General features: G+C 40.3%; 1 protein-coding gene across 5 annotated transcripts; it reads right to left on the reverse strand.

The window, feature by feature from the left end:
- Positions 1 to 3,692: 3,692 nt before the first annotated feature.
- Positions 3,693 to 19,701, reverse strand: LOC121283618 (TATA box-binding protein-associated factor RNA polymerase I subunit D-like). 5 transcript variants are annotated; one of them, XM_041198391.1, is made up of 7 exons: positions 19,642 to 19,701; positions 19,138 to 19,254; positions 17,817 to 18,356; positions 13,636 to 14,023; positions 9,891 to 10,063; positions 7,851 to 7,908; positions 3,693 to 5,488 (listed from the first exon to the last, which is right to left on the reverse strand). In XM_041198391.1, the coding sequence occupies exons 3-7, from the start codon at positions 18,113 to 18,115 to the stop codon at positions 5,303 to 5,305; spliced, it is 1,104 nt and encodes a 367-aa protein (XP_041054325.1). In that variant the 5' UTR covers positions 18,116 to 18,356; positions 19,138 to 19,254; positions 19,642 to 19,701; the 3' UTR covers positions 3,693 to 5,302. The 5 variants fall into 5 exon arrangements, with proteins under 5 accessions (XP_041054325.1, XP_041054323.1, XP_041054322.1 ...); XM_041198389.1 differs by lacking the exon at positions 19,642 to 19,701 and having other exon boundaries at positions 17,817 to 18,142; positions 18,243 to 18,356; positions 19,138 to 19,560; XM_041198388.1 differs by lacking the exon at positions 19,642 to 19,701 and having other exon boundaries at positions 19,113 to 19,560.
- Between the last annotated feature and the right edge of the window lie 354 nt (positions 19,702 to 20,055).

Consider the following 20,055-nt stretch of genomic DNA (forward strand, 5'->3'; position numbering starts at 1 on the left):
CAAGCACCTACCTTTAGTAAGTTTTGTCTGATCTTAGCCAATCATGAATAGTAATATTTTATTTTCCAGACCGTCACGATCCCAGACCAGACTCTCAAATTTTATTATGATCCCTTTAGAGACCAGTAACTTCTGTTGCAAAGTAGACAAAAGTTGAAATCCCAGTTACTAAGAGAATAAAGCCGCAAGATTCTACAGTTGTAAATAAACAAGAAATTTTACGGTACAAAAGGCAGCAAAGTAGTCATCACCAACTATCTTATACTCTAACATCCAGAATCAACATGAGGTAAATATGAATTAACAGCTAAACTGTGATAGAACACTTCATAAAACTGCACATTAAATGGCAGACACAACCAAGACAGGTCCCACGAATTTTTCAGTAACCCACCCAGACGTCAGCGATCATTGTGGCCTGAATTTTTCAGTTGGCGTGTGGGGGCGGGCCCGACACACCGATGTGTAAAATGACGCACGATGATGTCGGGTGTGCGTCCCGAAGTCATTGCTGCCTTGCAACGTTTTCTTCGGTGGATGTGGGTTGGAGTCGGCTGCGTGCCCGATATTTAAACTGCCTATTGAGGAAGTAAATTAATGCAGGTTAACGCTGCCTGTCCAACCTTATGCTTGGCGTGCAGGCGTAAAGGCCAAGTGGCCTTAACGTTTTTTAGGAAACCTCATCCACATGTGGGATGAGGTTTCCTAAAGCTTTTATTAACTAATTAAATAATTTTTCCGAAATATCAAAACATGTCCTCCCATCTCAGAGGGGACATGTGCAATTAAATGTTTACTCCACATATTTAATAATTTCAAAAGCACTTCAATCTCCGAGGTGTGGAGCTGCCTCAGGGAGATTGAAGCGTTCTTTTGCGCACATGCGTGGAAGAGCGCTGGCCCCAACTCTCCCTCCTTCCCCCACCTGCATAGGTAGCGCTGAGCAGTACAGTTCACGTGTTACACTAGGCGGGTCTTAATTGGCCCGCCCATGGCAGCATGGAGCCGATCGCCGGCAGCAGTCAGCTCCACGACCACCCTTGCCGACTGAAAAATCCAGGCCTGAAAGTCACAAAATCATTTAAACTCTGTCTTCCTCACTTGAGTTTTCAGCTCCTCTCCTTTGAGGTCTAGTCTCCAATTTTCCCTTATTAGCAGTTCCAATTCACTCTGGAGGCCTTTCTGCTACTTCTTTGGCTTGCAAGTTGTCAGGTCATAAGACTCAAAATTAGAATGTTTCAGCACTGCTCACCACCCAGTTGCTCAATCTCTTCTCCCAAGACTGTGTCCCACTGGATTCACAAGGCTGCACTTCAGCATCTAATCACTGACATGGTCCCAGTTTCGTAGCTGTTCTGAGCAGAACCCCAGTGCTCACAGGCTTTCCCTTTGTGCCAATTTTACAAAAGTATCATTACCCTCCCAACCACACCCCCCCCAACCCCCTGCAACCCCAGGCCTCTCTGAGCTCCAGCTCCTCAGAGCTCATGACAGAACTTCAGCGGTACGGAGCTAGCAACCTTCTGCTGCCTCCTCAGCTCTGTACTAATCTGAAGTCCTGTTAAATCTTGCAGCAGAGTCAGGCCCTGTTCTGAGGCATGGTCCAATGTATCAACCCTTGGTACATTCTGTACCTGAAATGTTACAATCTCCAGTTAATTGAAGGTCACTCCTCCACAGGTGACAATTCACAGTGGCTCCACACCAGAAAGGTGTAGACAAAAATCCAGAAATATAGATTCTCTCAAGATGTGGGCCACTGAACAAAGAGATTATGATAAAAGCGTATATTTGTCTTTAAGATTGACTGCCACGGTATACATGAGATTAATATCAAAGGAATATGCATTTATACAGCCCCTCTCATGTTTAAAGGATGTCCCGAAGACCTTTGCAGCAATAAGTAGCTTTGAAGTAGTATTTCTTCTTAGGCAAAACAGCCTAAGTTTTAACAGTTTGTGCACAGCAAGCCCCTGACATAATAGCAAGGTTATTGACCCATTAATCTGTTTTTGAGGTATACCTGCCTCATGCTTTTTCAATTAGTGCCAAGGGATCTTTTACATCCACCTGAATAGGCAGCTAGGCCCTTAATGATGGCACCTCTGACAGTGTACCACTCTCTTAGTACTGCACTAGATGAATTTTAATCCAATAATAGCAAAAGAAAAAACTAATTTTTCAAATTCCTTTCTTGAACCTTAACACCAATGGATGACAATATCAATATTGCCCCCACACAAAGGGATGAAATGGCTATTCAGTGAATCACAATGCAATGAACATGGCATAGGAGTGGTGATTTGTAACAGGATAAGACAGACTTGGCTCCTTTAAGACTTATCCTTGTTCAGAGTACTTGACTAAAGCCAGTGTTGAATCTTGATCGGTTTTCATAATCAAGACTTCAGCAGATGAGACACAAGAGGTCAAAATCCTTACATGGAAAATCTACTGAGATTTCTATGGGTTCAGAAGAAATTCCAGCCTTTATAGTACAGGGTCGATGCTGGAAGACCAGCTCAAAGACTTTTGCAAAAGTAAGGCTTTGATGTGGTGACAACAGAATATTTCACCCCTTTCTTGGATTCATTCAAGTTCTGTTGAAGGGTCACGAGGACTCGAAACGTCAACTCTTTTCTTCTCCGCCGATGCTGCCAGACCTGCTGAGTTTTTCCAGGTAATTCTGTTTTTGTTTTACAACAGAATAAGGTCCTGGTGTCAGAAGGAGAAAGATGGGGTGGAGTAAGAGGCAATATTGTGTAGGCTGAAAAAAAGCATTTCCTGACACGGCTTGAGATAGCAGGTTGGAAGGTTGAAAGGCAGAAATGAATAGATTCTAGATTAAAAAAAAATTAATGGCAAAGGAAAAAGTCTGCCAGATGTGCGCACAGCAGTTTCATTCAGCCTCAGTAGAGGATAGAGTTGATAGCATTGAATATCATGGAACTACAGTAGATACATCTAAAGCAGATTGTATGTGGAAAAGAACAGATTTGATGCAGCAAATTATCTTATCCCATTTCATTAATTTCTCATGTTTTCTTACGCATGTTTTAACACCCGAATGCCCTTCAGAATCACAGGCAAATTCACAACCTTAATATGTAAATTAAATAAGCACATTACACAAATCAGTATATACAAAAAGCAAAATAGCTAATCCAAAGGACAAACCTGAAATAGATTTTTTCCAAGGAGTATATGCTTTATTGGTGTCTATCCAAAGATAAAACATGAAGTAACTGCTAATTATGTCTTTTTACATGAAGACATGTGACATCTTAATAACATTTTGACACAACAACTGATGTGGCATATTTTAAACATAATAAACCCAAACCAAAAATGTTGACAGTTTTGTCCTGTATACAGTATTGAAAATTAAGCTAAAAAGGAGAAAAACATTCAGGCGGAATCTTCAGAATTAAAATAATTTCCATCCTCATCTTCAAAACCACATTCTAAAAATGACATCTCCAGGTAGAAAAGAATAGCCTCAACTACATTATGGGAAGAATTTTCCCGTCGGCTTGCCGACACATAAAATGATGTGGGATGACAATGGGTGGAATGCCAGACGTCATCCCGCGTCATTTGCAATTTCAGGTCAGTGGGAGTGCAGCCGAGTCAGCTGTGCGCCTGTCGACCTGTCAACGGCCTATTGAGGCTATTCAAAAAACAATTAAACCAATCAATGGACCTGCCGTCCAACCTTAAGGTTGGCGGGCAGGTCAGGAGTGCTGGCAGCCACCTGAAAAAGAATGAAACCTCATCCATTGGCGGGATGAGGTTTCATGACTGAATTAGAAAAAATAAGATTCACTTTTACTTAAAGTTATGTCCATGTCCCAACTCAAGTGACATTGTCACGAGGGGACATGGATGGTGAATAAAAATTTCGACAGAATAACCTTTTTCACTTTGGGAACTGATCTCCCTGAGGCAGCATTTAGTCTCAGGGAGATCAGAGTAGTCCTTCGCATGCATTTGGCATTCCCACCTGCCTGTACAGGAAGCGCATGGCCCTTAATCGGCCCGCCCACAAAAAATGGTGGCGCACCCCCAATTGGGGGTGCCGAATGGAGGGCTGCCCGCCCACACCCGCACTTTCCCCTGACGGAGGAAAAACGTTGCCCTATGTGTATGATGCATGCACACAAAAACAAATAAAAACCTCAAAAGTTCAAGTTAATCATCCATTTATTAATTGTTGGACTAATAATGGTGCTTTGTAACTTTCAAAATAATCAAATTCATCACCACTCAAGTTCAAATGACGTGGATCAGTAACAAGAACCTGCTATCTATCACTGTCCATTACAATGCCAGGGAAAAAAAAACTCCACCAAATATAATCCAATCTCTATTTTTCAGTGCCAGTTTTCAATTCAACTTGTCCCAAGATAAATCTTTTTTTGAAATGATTAGTGGTCGGATACTAAATAGAGGTCAAAGTTAAATAATTAAATGTTATAATCTGTAGATCTAGAGCATAAATATTTGATATTTGCTTTTCAAGGTATTTTTAGGATATAATTTTAGGTGCTACCTCTTGTTGTCAAACCACTAATTTGCACAGCACATCGAGCATTAGTTGTGTACAGTGTGAGTATATTCTTCATCTTCTACAAGGTTCGCCCACAACATGAAACTTATAGACTTCAGTTGCATAACATTCTTAACACTATGTTCCAGACAATAGAATGTCCTTGAAATTAATACAAAACTATTTTTCCTGACCGTCTAACCAACTGGAAGTCATCGATCTTAATTATGGACATGCACACACTGCAGTGCAAAACCATCACTAGCCTGAATATTAACTGAGTGCCTTCGTGGCATACATTCATTAATTTTTTCAGTCCACCAGCTAATTGGTTCATTCTTAAATAATAGCTAATGATGGTTAGCCAACAGTCATTCCCATAAGCATTTATTCATTTTCTTTCTCGATATTGACAATAAGTTTATATCTTGTTAACCGGTTCCACTGGGTCATCCTGCTCCAAGGAAACATTTCTTGCACAGATGCTGTTCACATCTATGATTCACATAGCATTCCCTCTCAAATATTTTCTTCCTGTGATGAAATGCCTTCTCCATTCTGCCCTATTCTTTTTGAGTGTTCACTAGTCTAGGGATTCTTCAACAAAAAGGAGCCTTGTGTTCTCTCATTTTCTAGTTCATCAGATGGCACACAAGTACTTTGTTGACTGGCTGATTTAACAATGGGCTCTCTGGTGTAACCTGGTCTGACAGTTGTTCTGCCACAGTGCATCTAGTTTTGTGCTTAAAATTTTTAAGTTGTGGAAGATTTTGCATTGCCTGGTTCTTCTAGTTGAACTGTTACTTGTTTACTTTTCGCATTGTCTTTACTTGGTCCATTAGTTATACGCTTGCCTTTATTTTTGCCATTGGTATTCTTTTTCCGAAGGTGCTTTTTCTTTTTCTCAAACTCCTTTTCTATTAGAAAACAGCTGTTATCCTAGAAACAAAACAAATATTATGAACAAAGTACAAAATAGTTGTATTCCTATTTTGCTTAAATATTGTCTATGATATTACCCTTGAGGTGTTAGTGTGGTAAAAGGCAGGTTGAGGACAGCAAGGGATAGACAACAATATCATAGCAGTGGATCAGGAATCAGAACAAGCCATTAAGATTTGAATAAGTTTCAAAGCTCCATAATAATTACGTCTCAAGGCACCAAAAATTACCGTAATGTGATGTATACGTAGGTACATTTAAATGTTTCTAAATCATCCAATATTAAGTATTAGCTTATTCTGAATATTCAGTGAAATAAAATCCAAAGTTTCTCCAATTTGAATGAAGATTCATGAGTAAAAGTTTGCAATCTGTGACAGACTACCAATAAAAAAGTGTAGTAAAATCTAATCCAATATTTTCAATATAAATCTTTAACCAATCTGCCAAAATAAATCTTAGGTTAAATTTTAGTTATAAGGTCAGTTATGCATCTATTGATTGGTATCAATAGATCACCACTGCAGGTGTTGATAACAAATCTGAACTTTGTTATTGTTCAAGTTTTGAGAAATATATTTTCAGTTCTGGTTTAAGGCAATGGTTTAGAAAGTTTTGAATGAGACAGCCTCATGCGCACTCCTACGGAAGACTTGGAAATAATTGTATACTGCCTGGGACCCTTTGTTCAAGAACGAACCACCTATACACTGTCATACAGTGTCGTAGTTACAGCAAAAATAAATGTGCTAGTAAGTCAAACAAGAATAGGAAAAGAAAAAATATAAGCTGTAGAATTCAAGACATATCCAGTCCAGACTGTCTGATGAACACATGGGCCTTATTTTGAAAACATGATTTAAGTCTTTTCTTACTAGATCATTTTCACAGCTCCAGCGATTAGAGAATGAGTAAACTTCCAAATCAAAAGTATTTCAATATCAATTTCTTTCTTTCTCTGCCTCTTGCTTCCGCTCTCCATTTCACCCAAAATTAAGTGGGAAATTGTAGCACTGGAGGATGTTACAGAGGTAGCTAGAGGTAATGGCATGGTAGGATTTAGATACGAGATGAGAATTTTAAATTTTACGAGTTGGGGTAACCAGAGCCAATGCTGGTCCTTGAGGACAGGGGTGATGGGTGAACTGGGTGCAGGATGGGAAACAAGTAGCAGAGTTTGGAACAAGCTGATGATCTTCCTGTGATGGAAGTGTTTACCAAAAAGCAGCATTAAAAGAAATGGAGTGAAGCAAAAAAAGTTGAGAAGTTAAAAGGCTAATTATGAGACAGTTCTTCAAATGCAAAATTGTTTTGGCTGGCTTGTTTTGGCCCAAAGCACAAGGGTAACTGTGCAGAGCACTCACAGATTGCATTTATTGAAACTTTCACATTTGGAGGTCTTACAAATGCCAACATTTGAGTGTCTATTTGATGCCTGCCATCTTGATATAAACATTTAAATAAATGTTCTTCAATAAGTTTGAGTTTTTTTTTTAAGGTGGGCAATAAAACCAAATTACATACAGATACGCTTTGTAATCTAGGGCAGGATTTTTAGCTCGGTGGGTGGGGGCACGCCCAACCCGACTGAGTGTAAAATGATGTGTGATGGCACCGGTCGAGAGTGCCAATGTCAACGTGCAGTCGCAGGCGAGCAGGCGGTCAGCAGAGCTGGCAGTGCTCCTGCCAACAATTGAAAGGCCTATTAAAGCCATTAAGTTATCAAATGTGCTTAATTTTTCACTGCCCTTTCAACCTAATGGTTGGCAGGCAGGCGTAAAGGCCAAGCGACCTTTGCATTTTTTTGGAAACCTCATTCATGGGCGGGATGTGGTTTCCAAAATCAAATACAAACAAAATAAAAATTTTAACTTTTGATTAAGAACATATCCCTGCTCACGTGACAGAGTCACACGAGGGGACATGTTTTATTAAATTTTTCTGTTCTTGAAGAATATATTGAAAAAGTTATTAATTAAGCAGCTCCGTGCCTCAGGGAGATTGTTCAGCACTCTGTGTGTACGCGCGAAGTTCGTGCTAGGTCTGCTCACCCCCCTCTCCCTACCCGCACAGGCAGCGCTCAGCCCTGTCACTCAAGTATCACACTGGACGGGCCTTAATTGGCCTGCCCGCATAAAATTGTGGAGCGCTGCTGATCGCTGGTGGCCATCGGCTTCCAGGCTGCCCCCGCCAATCCTGCAAGCCAAGGGCAAAATTCTGCCCCTAGACGTACTTCATTCATAAATCTTTTGAGAATAGCATCAGTCATTATGCTACTTGATTTATAAATACAAAGTGCCATTTACTATTAAACTTAATACTCCGGAGTTTATGTATCCAATATAAAAAAATTAGTTACCACAATTTTCACATCAAATGTGTCTTCATTTTCACGGTCTTCGATGCAGGTTTCATCACTATAATATTACAAACATTACTGTCACAATTGTTTACATTAAAGTATGTTAAATGACAGAATAACTTAAAAATGGTCCTTTCATTTTAAGCACTGTTAACTTAATTGATAGCATGAACAGTGGCACATTGCTTTCAAAAGTTAGCCTGAAACTAAATTCCTTAGTCAAGCTGAGGCAGTGTCACAATTCTGGATTCTCTCTAAGTAAGCCAGGCCTGATAACCTTAAGAGGGGTGTAATCCTTATTTCTATAGCTGAACTAGAATGGACAACTATATCATTCAGAGATTCTTTCAGTGAACTTAGATTGAATGCATTAAACTAAAAGCAGCTTCAGGTTTATCATGTGGGTTGTTCCCTGTAAATACCCATATGCTTTTGTGGACCCCTGCAACTACACATGTATGTACCAATCTGCCTTAATTTTCCCAACAAAAAAGCATCAACCACCCAAAACACAAGCTATTGTTGCAGAGTATTTTTTAAATATGCTTTTATAACAAGGGAAACGATCAGTCAACAAAGATAGAGTCTGACAATAGATGGAGAGTTATGCAATTGCAGTATGGAATCACCCTGAGAAAACTGGGATCCCAATGTATAAATGTAGAAATTAAAGCGATGAGATTCAGATTGTAAGAACAGGAGTAGGCCAGTTAGCCGCTCGTGCCTGTTCTGCCATTCAATGAGATCAGTACTCAAGTGGTCCAGTGCAATACACAAGAGCACCACACACAGAACTGAATGATAATTTCATTAGAAAATAAATGTTTTTGTTTGTTACACAGAAATATGAATTGCACCATTCATCCCCATAAATGGGGATCATTGTAATTAACTCATCTAGCCAATTTGGTATTGTCAGCCAATTTTGTCAGGATTTATCAGAAACTACTGCTCCTAATTGAAATGATTCAAAATTGATACAATGGCAAATATGCAGATTTGAGGATACAGATTAAAGAATGACAGGATATATGAGTTTATTAACTTTGTTGTGTACATATATCTGTTAAACATGGTTCACTGAATGTTACATTAGTCATAGTGAATCTGTTCAAGATACAGACAAATAAATGAATATTTCAGGCTCTCAAACAGGAAACACCATTGTTCATCCGAGCCGGTGACTAACAGCCTGAAGCTGGTCATCGGCCAGTATTACTCTTCCAATTGCCAGAGTTTTTTTTGGTATTAAGGTATAATCCTTCTTCCTCCCACCTCCCAAGTTCAGTTCCACTGGTGCCTGCTCTATGGCTTCTACCAATATTGGTCTTAGCAAACCTTGGAGAAAATACTTTTCCAGATCCACTTTTCCCCAGCATCCTCCAATTACATGCTTAGTATTTGCCCATAATGAAACTTAAATGCAAGGGAGACTGAATTTATTAACCACGGCAGTAGTGTTGTATTAAGTTGTGCCACCAATTTAAGAGTCTTCCAAGCCAATTTATGCCACTCCTGTCCAGAGACCATTGGCTCACACTGAAGTAAGTTCAATCAGGCTCAGCTGTCCTAGTAACCCAAGAGGCCATTTTTAATTCATATAACTAGATGGTGAGTATCAGTGAGCTATTCAACTATAGGGACATTGCTGCTGGGTGCAATCCTCTCTTCATCTGACATCTATGTGTGTGCATTTCCTAGCAGAACTCACTGGATAGTGATCAGAAGTGGGAACCCTGGGTCATTTTCCTCTCCCTGGCTCAGTGGTGTTGAGAATTATAATATTGTTCCTATCACCTCCATGGTTAACATCAGTTAATCTGGCAGAAACTGCGTAATCAAAGCTGGAACCTTCATGCTCTGCACAATTTAATCTATATTGAGCAGCAACTGAACTAGACTCTGAATATAATTAAGATGAGCCAAAGTACTTCTGATTGTTGGCATTTTGGCAGACCACAGACTAGCATGAACACAGTATATAAACACACACAGGCAGAGAAATGAGGTCCTTTACACTTCAAAGTACAGGCCTACCTGCTTTCTGGTATGGGTGAAATTGATCTTTTCTCATCCAAGTACTTGTATTGTCTTATAGGGTGGCTGCCTCTGTCTGGACAGTCCACATTTATTTTTTTTAAGGACTTTATGAGATGGTTTTGACATTTTAACTCTTTCATGTAAGTAAATAATCCACACAAAGCTGCCTGCTATAAGTTAAGAGAATTTAAGTGTTAGAACATTTACCAAAATATCCTCCAAGTTCCAGAACTGCTTTTTTTTATTTACATGCTTTTAAATTGCACTGTGATTGATATTAGTAATAAATATCTCAACAATTGTATGTGAAATTCTTTTGTCCATTAGTTAACAAAGTACAACCGCTTATTTTTAGCTCGCCAATGCTTTTTCTATAAATAGACAAAAAGCATTTCACATGAATGCATGAATCTGTAGCAAGCTAGTGAGTGCTTGGGCCAGAGTAGGTGGAATATATGGGTCATATAAATCAGAACAAAAGCATTGAAAGGGTTGCAGAGGTAGGGTGGTACAAAACTATGAAGCAACTTCTAGGCAACTAGGAGATCAGTGAATCTTGAAATCAGCATGCTGAAAGATGGAAAGACATGGGGGTTGGCAAATGACGGGAGTGGTAGGTGAGCTGGACTTGGTGTGAGATTGGATGCAGGCGAACATATGTATGTTTGTAAATTGTCCTTTGGACTTAGGGTCAATGGTCACTCGCATAAACATTCTTTATGATCTGGAGTACACCTTTCTTTAGGACCAAGTGTAAGGGCAGTTGGGTTAGTGATAGGCATGGAGCAGTGAATGGTGGAGGAGAGCTAAAGGAAAATGTTGAAATGGCCTTGTCAATGACTGACCTCAGCAATGGCATGACCATCTATGACAGCTGCATCAGGGAGGAATGCCTATGCTGTGAATGGGGTACACTGTATGCAAAATGAGGGTGATTGAGGTCAGCAAAGCAGGAAAATCACAAGGGACAAGGGAATTTACATACAGTTGAAAGTACACAGGTTGAAGAGAGTCACTTGGTGTACAGCCTGAGTGAGGAGAATAGGGTAACAATCTCGGGGAGAAAATCATCACAAAACACCAGAAGGGTAGCAGACAATGAGGACTTTAAGGAGAGGCAAAAGAGGATGGTAGACCTCAGCTTACCCAAAAGAACAGTAAGTGGCAGAGGAATACTGGAAGATAATGATGGCAATTGTAGATCACGTGGTAAATGGGCAGAGAACCTGGTTCCACGGGTTATTTTGCCTCAGTGTCCGTTCATATATAAAATGCAAAGAGTGACTGCTGACAAGTTAAATATAGTGTGATATTAAATATCACAGCAGAACCTGACCCGATCCTCATGAAACATTTATGGCTGCGTTTGTTGCCACTGCTGTGCATGCACAGTTCTAGTGTTTTACTCCGTTACATCATTGCGAGCGAGTAGGCAGTGGCCAGGAACAAAGATGGCGCTGCTCATAACTTCAGGACTCTGTTTTAGGCAGCATCCTTTAATTCCTAATTCAAGTGGATTTGCTGGACACCTGTCACTCAAAGAAAGGGAGTCCATTTCCTGAGTCAGACTGGGCCTCGGACAGTGAATTTGGTCTGAGTGGGGGTCAAGTAGGGGGATTACAGAGAAGAACGGTTGAGGGAGATTAGGGTCAAAAGAAGGGAACGGGGTGGTGGGGCATGAGGGAGGGGGGTGGCTGGGCGCAAGGAGGGTGGAACATGGGTGGTGGCGGGGCGCGAGAAGGGGGACGTGGGTGGTGGGGAGGAGAGATGGGGAGTGAGAAGGATGGGAAGGGGGTGAGGGAGAGTGATGGGTGAGAGCTGGAAGGGTTGAGGAAGATGGGTGAGGAGATGGGGGATGGAGGTGACGAGGAGGGGGATGGGGATGTGAGGTGGTGGTGAAGGATGGCTTATGAGTGTGGTGGCATCATTGATGTTGCGCAGAGTTTACTGGCAGAGTGACATCATTGGATTTCTGCGCTTGTGTGGACCAGTATGCGTTTGCAGATGGGCAGTGGTGGCAATCCTGCATTGGCAAGAGAGACAGTGAACATTTATACTTGTGAACTCAACAGTCTGGTTCATTGGACTGCAATGTGCAGAGGAGCTGTCGTCAAATTTCCCCTTTCTCACCTGAAGGCACTCAGATAAGTGCTACCTTGCTAACAGCAACTAATTCAGCACAAATTGGGGATTATTTGGGGCATTATAGTTCAGCTGCTTACTGTCTTACCCAGCCAAACAACCGAGGGAGCTTTCAAATACTTTATGGGTTATATGTAAAATGGAAGACTTGCATTTATACAGAACTTTTCACAACCACTGAACATGTCAAATCACTTTACCAATGAAGTACTTTATTAAGTGTAGTCACTATGGTAATGTAGGAAATGCAGCAGCCAATTTGCACAATGCAAACTCCCACAAACAGCAGTATGATACTGGTCAGAATCCGTTTTAGTGTTGGTGATTGAGGAACAAATATTGGCAAGGTCACCAGGGATAGCTCCCCTGCTCTTGTACGGAATAGTGTTATTAAGATGTCTAACGTCCATTTAAGAGGGCAGATGGTGTCTCAGTTTAACATCTTATCCCAAAGATGGCAGCTTTAATTTTTGAGCAAAAGTTCTGGAGTGAGATTAAACCGGAATCTTGTGATTCAGAGGTGAGAGTGTGACCAACTGAGCAACAGCTGCCACTGCAAACATCCCAATAAGGAAAGAAATGAGAGGAATAGCAATGCAAGGCAGTGTAAAAACTTAATTTCTCAGTAACTCTAGTAGCAATGCACATCCCAAGTGGTTGCCTAAGCAAAGGAACAAGTGACCTAGGCCACTGATGGGAAGTTGAGGATAGTAAAAATTATTTCGCTGGGAACAGCACCAGAAGGTGAGGATTCGAAGCAAGCAAAGCACCAAATCGAAGTAAATTTGGCTGACATTACCACAATGAATTTTCATTTCATCAGTAGGTCTGGTTAATGTCTGAAAAGTCCCAAACACCACAAATAAGCAATGGCCTCCTAACCCCAATCATCCTCTGAAGAAAATAACTCACAGCAACTTCTTCAGTAAAAAGTAACATTGAGTGTTATAAGAAACTTTGGTATTCCCTAAAGTTAGGTCTTTTTTATGTGCACTATTTTATTACTTTGTCTCTATTACATCATATGCTCTATTACATATGTAATTAATTTACTAATTGAGCGGACAAAATATCTGCTCTCAGGCTTCTGCCTGTAGAATAACTGGAAACTTATTTTTTCCTCTGTTAACAGATTTACTCCCAAATTTTTAGTTTAACAATTTTGTGGCCTGAAGGTTGTAGGATAGAATTCTTGTTGCATCTACCGGCAACTGTAATCTTGTATGTCTCACCTTCTGCCTATGGCCCTGTAATCAGTTTGAGTGCGAGCCAGGAGCACTTAAAGTCAACTTTGTCACTCTTTCCATAGGCATTCACTAGAGCTACCTGCACTCTTTGAAAACCTTTTTATGACTAGGGATTTGGGCATGCAAAAAGTAAAAAATGTGGTCGATAGTGTATTTCTGATTAGTTTGCAGTGGGTTCTTACAACAAAATTCGCCACAAAGAACATTAAAAGTTTAAATAATACAAATAAAAAGGTGAAAAAAGATGTGAAAAGCTGTTGTGAATCAATAGTTTGAAAAATATATATGAAGAAAATACTCAATAGGATGGATGGCTATAACCATTATTACATAATATATTATGGACTATTTACCTCATATGCAAAAATCATCTTAAATGGCAAATGCTTCCTTCCGTATTCCTTGTGCACAAATGGAAACTGCAGCCCTCGTTCTCTCAACCTCTTCCTCTTCTCTGCTTCAGTTATGGATGATTGAGGCCTTCCCCTTGGACACCCAGATTTCTTATACCTTGAAATGATTTCAGATCTCTTGCGTCGTTGGCGTCTTCTTACTTCAAACTTCTCAAAAATTGGATGACTGACTTCATCTGAATCAGATGAGCTTTCAGTATCTTCTGCAGTTTGATTTTTGATGGCTGATCTGGTTAGGAATGTTCCTGTACCCCGAAGTCTTACCTTTCTTACTGGTATGGAAGGACACTGTGTTTTAAATAAATTGCTCATCGAATCTGAACTATCCCTAGAAATGAAAAAAAAACTATAAATATTGAACAAAGATCATCACTATATCAGTATGATGGACTAAGAATATATATGGACCTTGGCTGGACAATATCCTCAAAATGGCTGAACCTATGTTTGTCTGTGACCTCAGAACAAAAGAAGCCACTTTGCAGTTTCAGGGAAACTTGCACCTCGTAATCACCTGAGGACTGCACAGTCCAACTTCAAAGTGATCTATACAAAGGCCGTTTGCATCTGATAATCCAGCTGGCCGCAGAGTACAGAGGGTCTGCCAAGACAAAAGGCCCCTCAAGCATTCCTTTCAACTCATAATGGCTGGGACGTTTAGCAGTTTTTGAGACCCAGCTGAATTCCAGACGATGGATATACATCTTTTGTTGAAGACCTGGTGCAGATGTAGGGATCATGTGACCTAGACCTCTGGCTTGTTGAACAAGTTAATATTGACTTGCTAAGATGAATAGCTCAATCTGCTGCTTTAACATCTGACTAGCAGGCCACACAGAAGGAGTTCAGGCTAGGCTGGATAACTGGCCCTATCTACCCTGCTTCTGCTGGAAGTTCTCTGCTATCACCTACAAGACTGATTCATCTCTGCATGCCTATCTCATCTTGTGAAGTCAACATCACTGGAAATGTGAATTCTAACACATTGGTTTTCAGCCCATCAACCTCTGTGAAGGAGTACCTTATCGGACTTTGTCTCTGGACTCTGGAACTCACATGAACAAATATTTACTTTCTCTGTGGTGTCTGTACTGTCAAACCTTCTTCTCTCTATCTCTCTTTTTACTGTGAGCGTGGAGGTGACGTTGCAAATCCTCCTTCCCGCATTTTCAGTGTGTGCAAATTAACTAATCCTTTAAGTTCATCCTATCTCAAGTTTGCTGTGAGGTTAGTAATAGAACATTGGATCACGCAAAAAACCTGAGGTTGGGAAATACGGCACTGCTTATAAAGAGGGAAGCAAATCAAAAACACCTTTCTGTTTATGGACGAGCACTTAGAGGAGGAATTAATGCTGTTTAAATTAAAACCCCTCCTGTCTGTAACACCATGCAAGCAGACATTTCAGAGCAGGCCATTACAAAGCGATTTCAGGAAATCTGACCATGGTTATTGTTACAAATTCCACTGGTTTAGCGCTAGGCATTTCCTTGAGTCCAGCATCAGTGGCTAATCCCATAAGCAGCCTTGTCTCCTCTGAGCTGGAGTTAACTTTTATTACCAAATATCTAGTTTAACAATTTTGTGACCTGAAGGTTGGGTAAGATAGAATTTTTGTTGCATCTACCAGCAACTGTAATCTTGTTCTTACATATCTCACTTGCTGCATTTTCCTGACTTTATGGAAGGCTGACTGAAAAGTATTCTAGTGGGAAAAAGCAAATCAATAAATTGTTTTACACACACAAATTAACACCCTACCATTTTCACAGTTGTGTTTCATTAATTTCCTACAGCTCCTCATATCATGAGCACAATAAAAAGCAAGCCTCCACTGTTGTTGGCAAAAACAGACTTACAAGCTAGCTATTCCTCAGCTAACTGCTCTTGTAGTCCTGTTACAAGCTGTATGTGCCCACTTCAAGTCTCTATCAAGAAAGCAGAAAATGGAAGTTTGACCCTTCCCATAACTATGAGTGCAGGGGATTGGCACATCAAGCTGTCTGTTATCGCCCGGTTTCTTTTGATGTAGTAGTTTAGTTTAGACTTCAGCTGAGTGAATGAAAACCATTCTGTCATTACGACAAGAAATAAGAACAAACATTAACAACTCTCAATGACTTAAAACTAAAGTAATATGCAAAAATGAACAGGTGAATGGCTGTTCTCTCTCTTTTTGGATAGCATATTAACATCCCCAATCATACAGGCCTCCACCAGATATTGGTCAATGTGTATTGACCTAAATATTAACTCCAAAAAAATGCTATATGATTTAACCCTTTGTCAGCCAACTCTACCCTATCGAAATTTTGTAAGTTGAAACAAATCCCTTAAAAACCATATAGATAAATGTCCCAAAATGCTAGTTATCCACAAGAGTGAGGCAACCTTGGGTTCCTGAGGATACTAACAAGCACTTTATGCTAGAATAATTTGAGCGCTTGGGCTCAGCACACTCCTGTGAATAATGCAACCTTTTCATTCAGATTTGAAATAAATTCACCCTGGATTCTATTCTCTCCTGATTATATACTTTTATTACTTTAACCTCTGGAAAGGGCAATGAAGCATAGTTTTGATTCTGTCCTAGTTCTAACAAAAGTAGTTAGTACAATCGATAGTTAGCTCAGGCTAATTGTGTTAAATGCATACATGTTGCAGCTTTAATAAACAATTGAAACTAGAATAACTGAAGACTAATTTTTTCCTCAGTTAATAGTTCTGAAGAATTAGTGGATGCATGCATTACATTGTTTAAAGGACTGGGCAAAACTGAGTGATTCTGAGTTCATCTCCTCAACTATCGGCAGGGAAAGAATAGGAATCCTCCCCTACCCCTGCTGCTTGGTTCATATCCCCAGTCATTGCCCAGTGATTCCAGATGGAAATGTGGGCGTGTGCACACGTGTGTGTGTGTGCATGTGTTTGTGTGGGGAATTTGGGCCATCAACAGAGTAAGCTCAACTATGAAGCTTGTCTAGAATGAATAATGGCTAGCTGAGGGAGGTAGTGGAAAACTGCCAACATATACAACGCTTTCATGAGATGAGGAGACAAAATTAGAGGAAGAAAAGCTTTCCTTTAAACTTTCAATGACCCTAGAGTCTCAAATCATATTTATCAAAGGAGAGACTGATAACCTAACCAAATAACTCCAGTCTGGTATTTTGAGGGACAGTGTATTTTGGGTACCTTACAGAAACTGAAGTATCCTGAGCCATGTGATCAAGGGATTTAGATGCCCATGTATACAAATCACTCTCGCAAAGGGCTGTGGATACAAGGTCAATTGAAATTTAAGACTGAGCGCGAAAGATTTTTAGTAGGAAAATAGAACTTCAATTTATGTAATGTCTCAGTGCTTTAAAGCCAATTAAGCACTTTTGAAATGTAGTCATTGTTGTAATATGGGAAAGGTGAGGATCAAGGATATGAGGCAAAGATAGGTAAAAGGAGTTGCGGTGCTGATCATCCATGATCTAATTGAATACCCACTTCTGGTCATCCATGATCTAATTGAATACCCACTTCTGGTCCTTTGTTTATAGATTTTTAAGCTTGATGGCCAATCCTAATACCATTCATCATAAATTCTTGTTCTGTTTTAACTCCATATTGTGCTTTCAAGGAGGCCTTGTGGTGCAGTGGGTAGCGTCCCTATCTCTGGGCCAGAAACTCTGGGTTCAAGTCCAACTTAAGAACTTGATAGCCAGAAAGGTGCATTCATAATGTGGCCAAACAGGTTAATTATCAGCCTGTAAATCCTTCCAATATGCCTGATGGCAGGCGGTAAGAGTGAGAGAGTTTCCTGGTCAACCATACTACAGAAAACCCCTGCAGTACTTTGCTAAGCATAATCATGGTCCAAATCAATGAACATCCATTGTCACCAATGTCCTCTTAGGGCATGGTACCTGAAGGATGAGAATTGTGTTTTCTGATCCTTCAGTTGCACTAGCCTTGGAGATGCGCTATGAATTACATGTGGCCCTTTAACCATGAACCCTGGAAAAATATTAACAAATAAGGAAATAAAAAAAGACTTCATTGCTCACTAATTAACAATGCTAACAATGCACAACTAAGAGTTACATTCTTATAAGTACCCAGTAACTTACTGCTCTGATAACTGAGCCACATTTCTTCCATTGTTGCCAGAAAGAGCAAATGAAGTGATGCGCACAGGTTGATAACTCAACACATTCTGCTGAGATTCATTTTGAAAAGTACCAGGAACATGATCTCCTTCTGAACTGCTTATGGAGATGGGCAAGTCCACTTGCTCAGTAATACTTTTCATTGCCTTCATGCTAACATTCGGCAGCAACTGCGCAGTCTCATCCTCTTCATCCGAAAACAACAAAACGCTATTTTCGCTCTCGTCCTTTGCGCCCATCATGTTCGTTTCATCTTCCATTTCTTTCTGCAATTTTTTTCAGCCTTGCTGTGCAAATCAATCAAGACAGCCAGATAATTCTAATTTTAAAAATGCAATTTATATAAAGGGATCTCAATAACAGGGAAAATGTAGATGTCTATATTACATTGCACAATAGGAAGTAGGTAAGGTCGATATTCTTGCAGATTGGATTGCTCCAATTGCTCATTGAAATGATTGAACAGTTTTGCAGATGTGCCCCTTCCCAGTTGAGCTGGGCCTGGTAAAATAAAGAAAAATAAAATTGAATTATTGCCAGGACAAATCTGTATTTAATGTGAAAGTGGAAGTTTGAACTCAATGATTTTTCTACCAACCACTCGAATTCCAATCCATTTTCTCATACCAATATGTAGCTTTCTTCAGAGCATCTTTTAGTAGTTTTGTCTAGCAATTTACACCTGGCTAGTTATATATTCAATGTGAACAACATCAGTGTGGATCTTGTGATCTCCCAGTTATTGACTTGCAATCTTGTTAAATTGGAACTAGAGGATTGAAATGATATTGCTAACAACCTCTATTTAAAAATAATGACAGGGTGCAATACATTAACAAGCAAAAGAGCCAAGGCCTGTAATCTCCCTCTTCACCAGGAGTGTGTTACATACCAAGGTGCAGATGCCAGAATACTGAGTGGATTTCAGCACAACATATCTGATCATACTATAATCTATACTAATACTTGTAATGATGACATATTTGTGGAAATTAGTTAACATTTTATCAATTGCTGCAGAGTAATTGGGGTACCATTTTGATTTATATAATTGGACCCAAAGCTGTCAACATCAAATGTTTGAAGTGAGATTTATGATCCCAAAGAAGGAAGCACATTGTAAACATAAGAAGCTATGTTTGTTCATGAGCTAGTCAAAATAAGTAAATATTTCTAAAATCAAAATGATTGTCACATGAAATGACTGAGGCTCCATTCCAACAATAAGCCTTTTCATTTACTTTTAACAACACTAACTTCATGTTTAGGACGTTCTCCACACCTTCAATGCACAGCTCGAACCACAGGAACTGAAGGACTTTTACAACAAATTAATTCTCATTTCACCCTGTGAAAGAGGAAAGGCAGTTTGCCCCATCTTCTGTTAATATTCACTGCCCTGTACATAGCAGACAGAAGACCTGGCAAATCAGTTTTAATTCACGGCAGGGTGGCTCGATATAAGCTAAAGCTTAAATTAAACACTTTTAAAAAAAAGGACTGGAAAAAGAAAGTGGGTTAGGTGCGTTTATCTGGGAGCAGTTGTTGGAGCCACTGTCCCTCCAGCCCAGTGTGGTCTGTGGTCGCAGCCCAGCAAAGGAGGCTCAGTGGGCGCCGAACGCCGCCGCTCCCGATCCCGGTGCTTCCACTCCCCCTATTACCGTCTGTCCCGCCGCATCCACTGGCCCCATTACCGCCTGTCCCGCTGCTAAAATCCAGCCCCTCCCCCCGCCACTCCTCACCCGCAGCTCAGTCCCTCCGAGGAAATGCACGATTGAAATCTTACCCGACGGTTCACACTCTCCAATTAGCGTCAGATCACATCAGCTTCCTCCCCACCCCCATCTCGCTGTTGCACTCACTACATTAACCTTTGACTGACTGGATTTTTCTGCATTAACGGGTGAACGCCAACGAGCATTGTTTTCTTTAAACAATTTTTTATTAAGATCCAATGCGCTCTATTAAAGAGAAATCGCCTTCATTGAAAATGTTCCCATATGCTTTTGGAATTGCAAATAAAAGCACAGCTTTCACTCAATTAGAACATTTGTCAGGAACTTCGAAATTTAATTAGTTCACTGATGTGCCCCTTTTCACCCTTGTCTGGTCTTGTCATCAAGTCCAGGGATATATTTTCAAATGGTTCACAACTTCTTTGTGAATCATGCTTTCAGATGTGTTGCCTCACCGAGGCCTG

Source organism: Carcharodon carcharias, chromosome 10 (genome assembly GCF_017639515.1).
Source record: "Carcharodon carcharias isolate sCarCar2 chromosome 10, sCarCar2.pri, whole genome shotgun sequence".
Taxonomy (NCBI): Eukaryota; Metazoa; Chordata; class Chondrichthyes; order Lamniformes; family Lamnidae; genus Carcharodon; species Carcharodon carcharias.

Excerpts from the sequence above, each read along its gene's own strand:
- LOC121283618 (XM_041198391.1), bottom strand. The coding sequence starts at position 18,115 with ATGGAAGATGAAACGAACATGATGGGCGCAAAGGACGAGAGCGAAAAT. Across the intron at positions 10,064-13,635 it reads AGATGATTTTTGCATATGAG|CAGGCAGCTTTGTGTGGATT; the intron begins GTAAATAGTCCA and ends CTTAACTTATAG. Across the intron at positions 7,909-9,890 it reads TCACCCATACCAGAAAGCAG|TGATGAAACCTGCATCGAAG; the intron begins GTAGGCCTGTAC and ends GTAATATTATAG.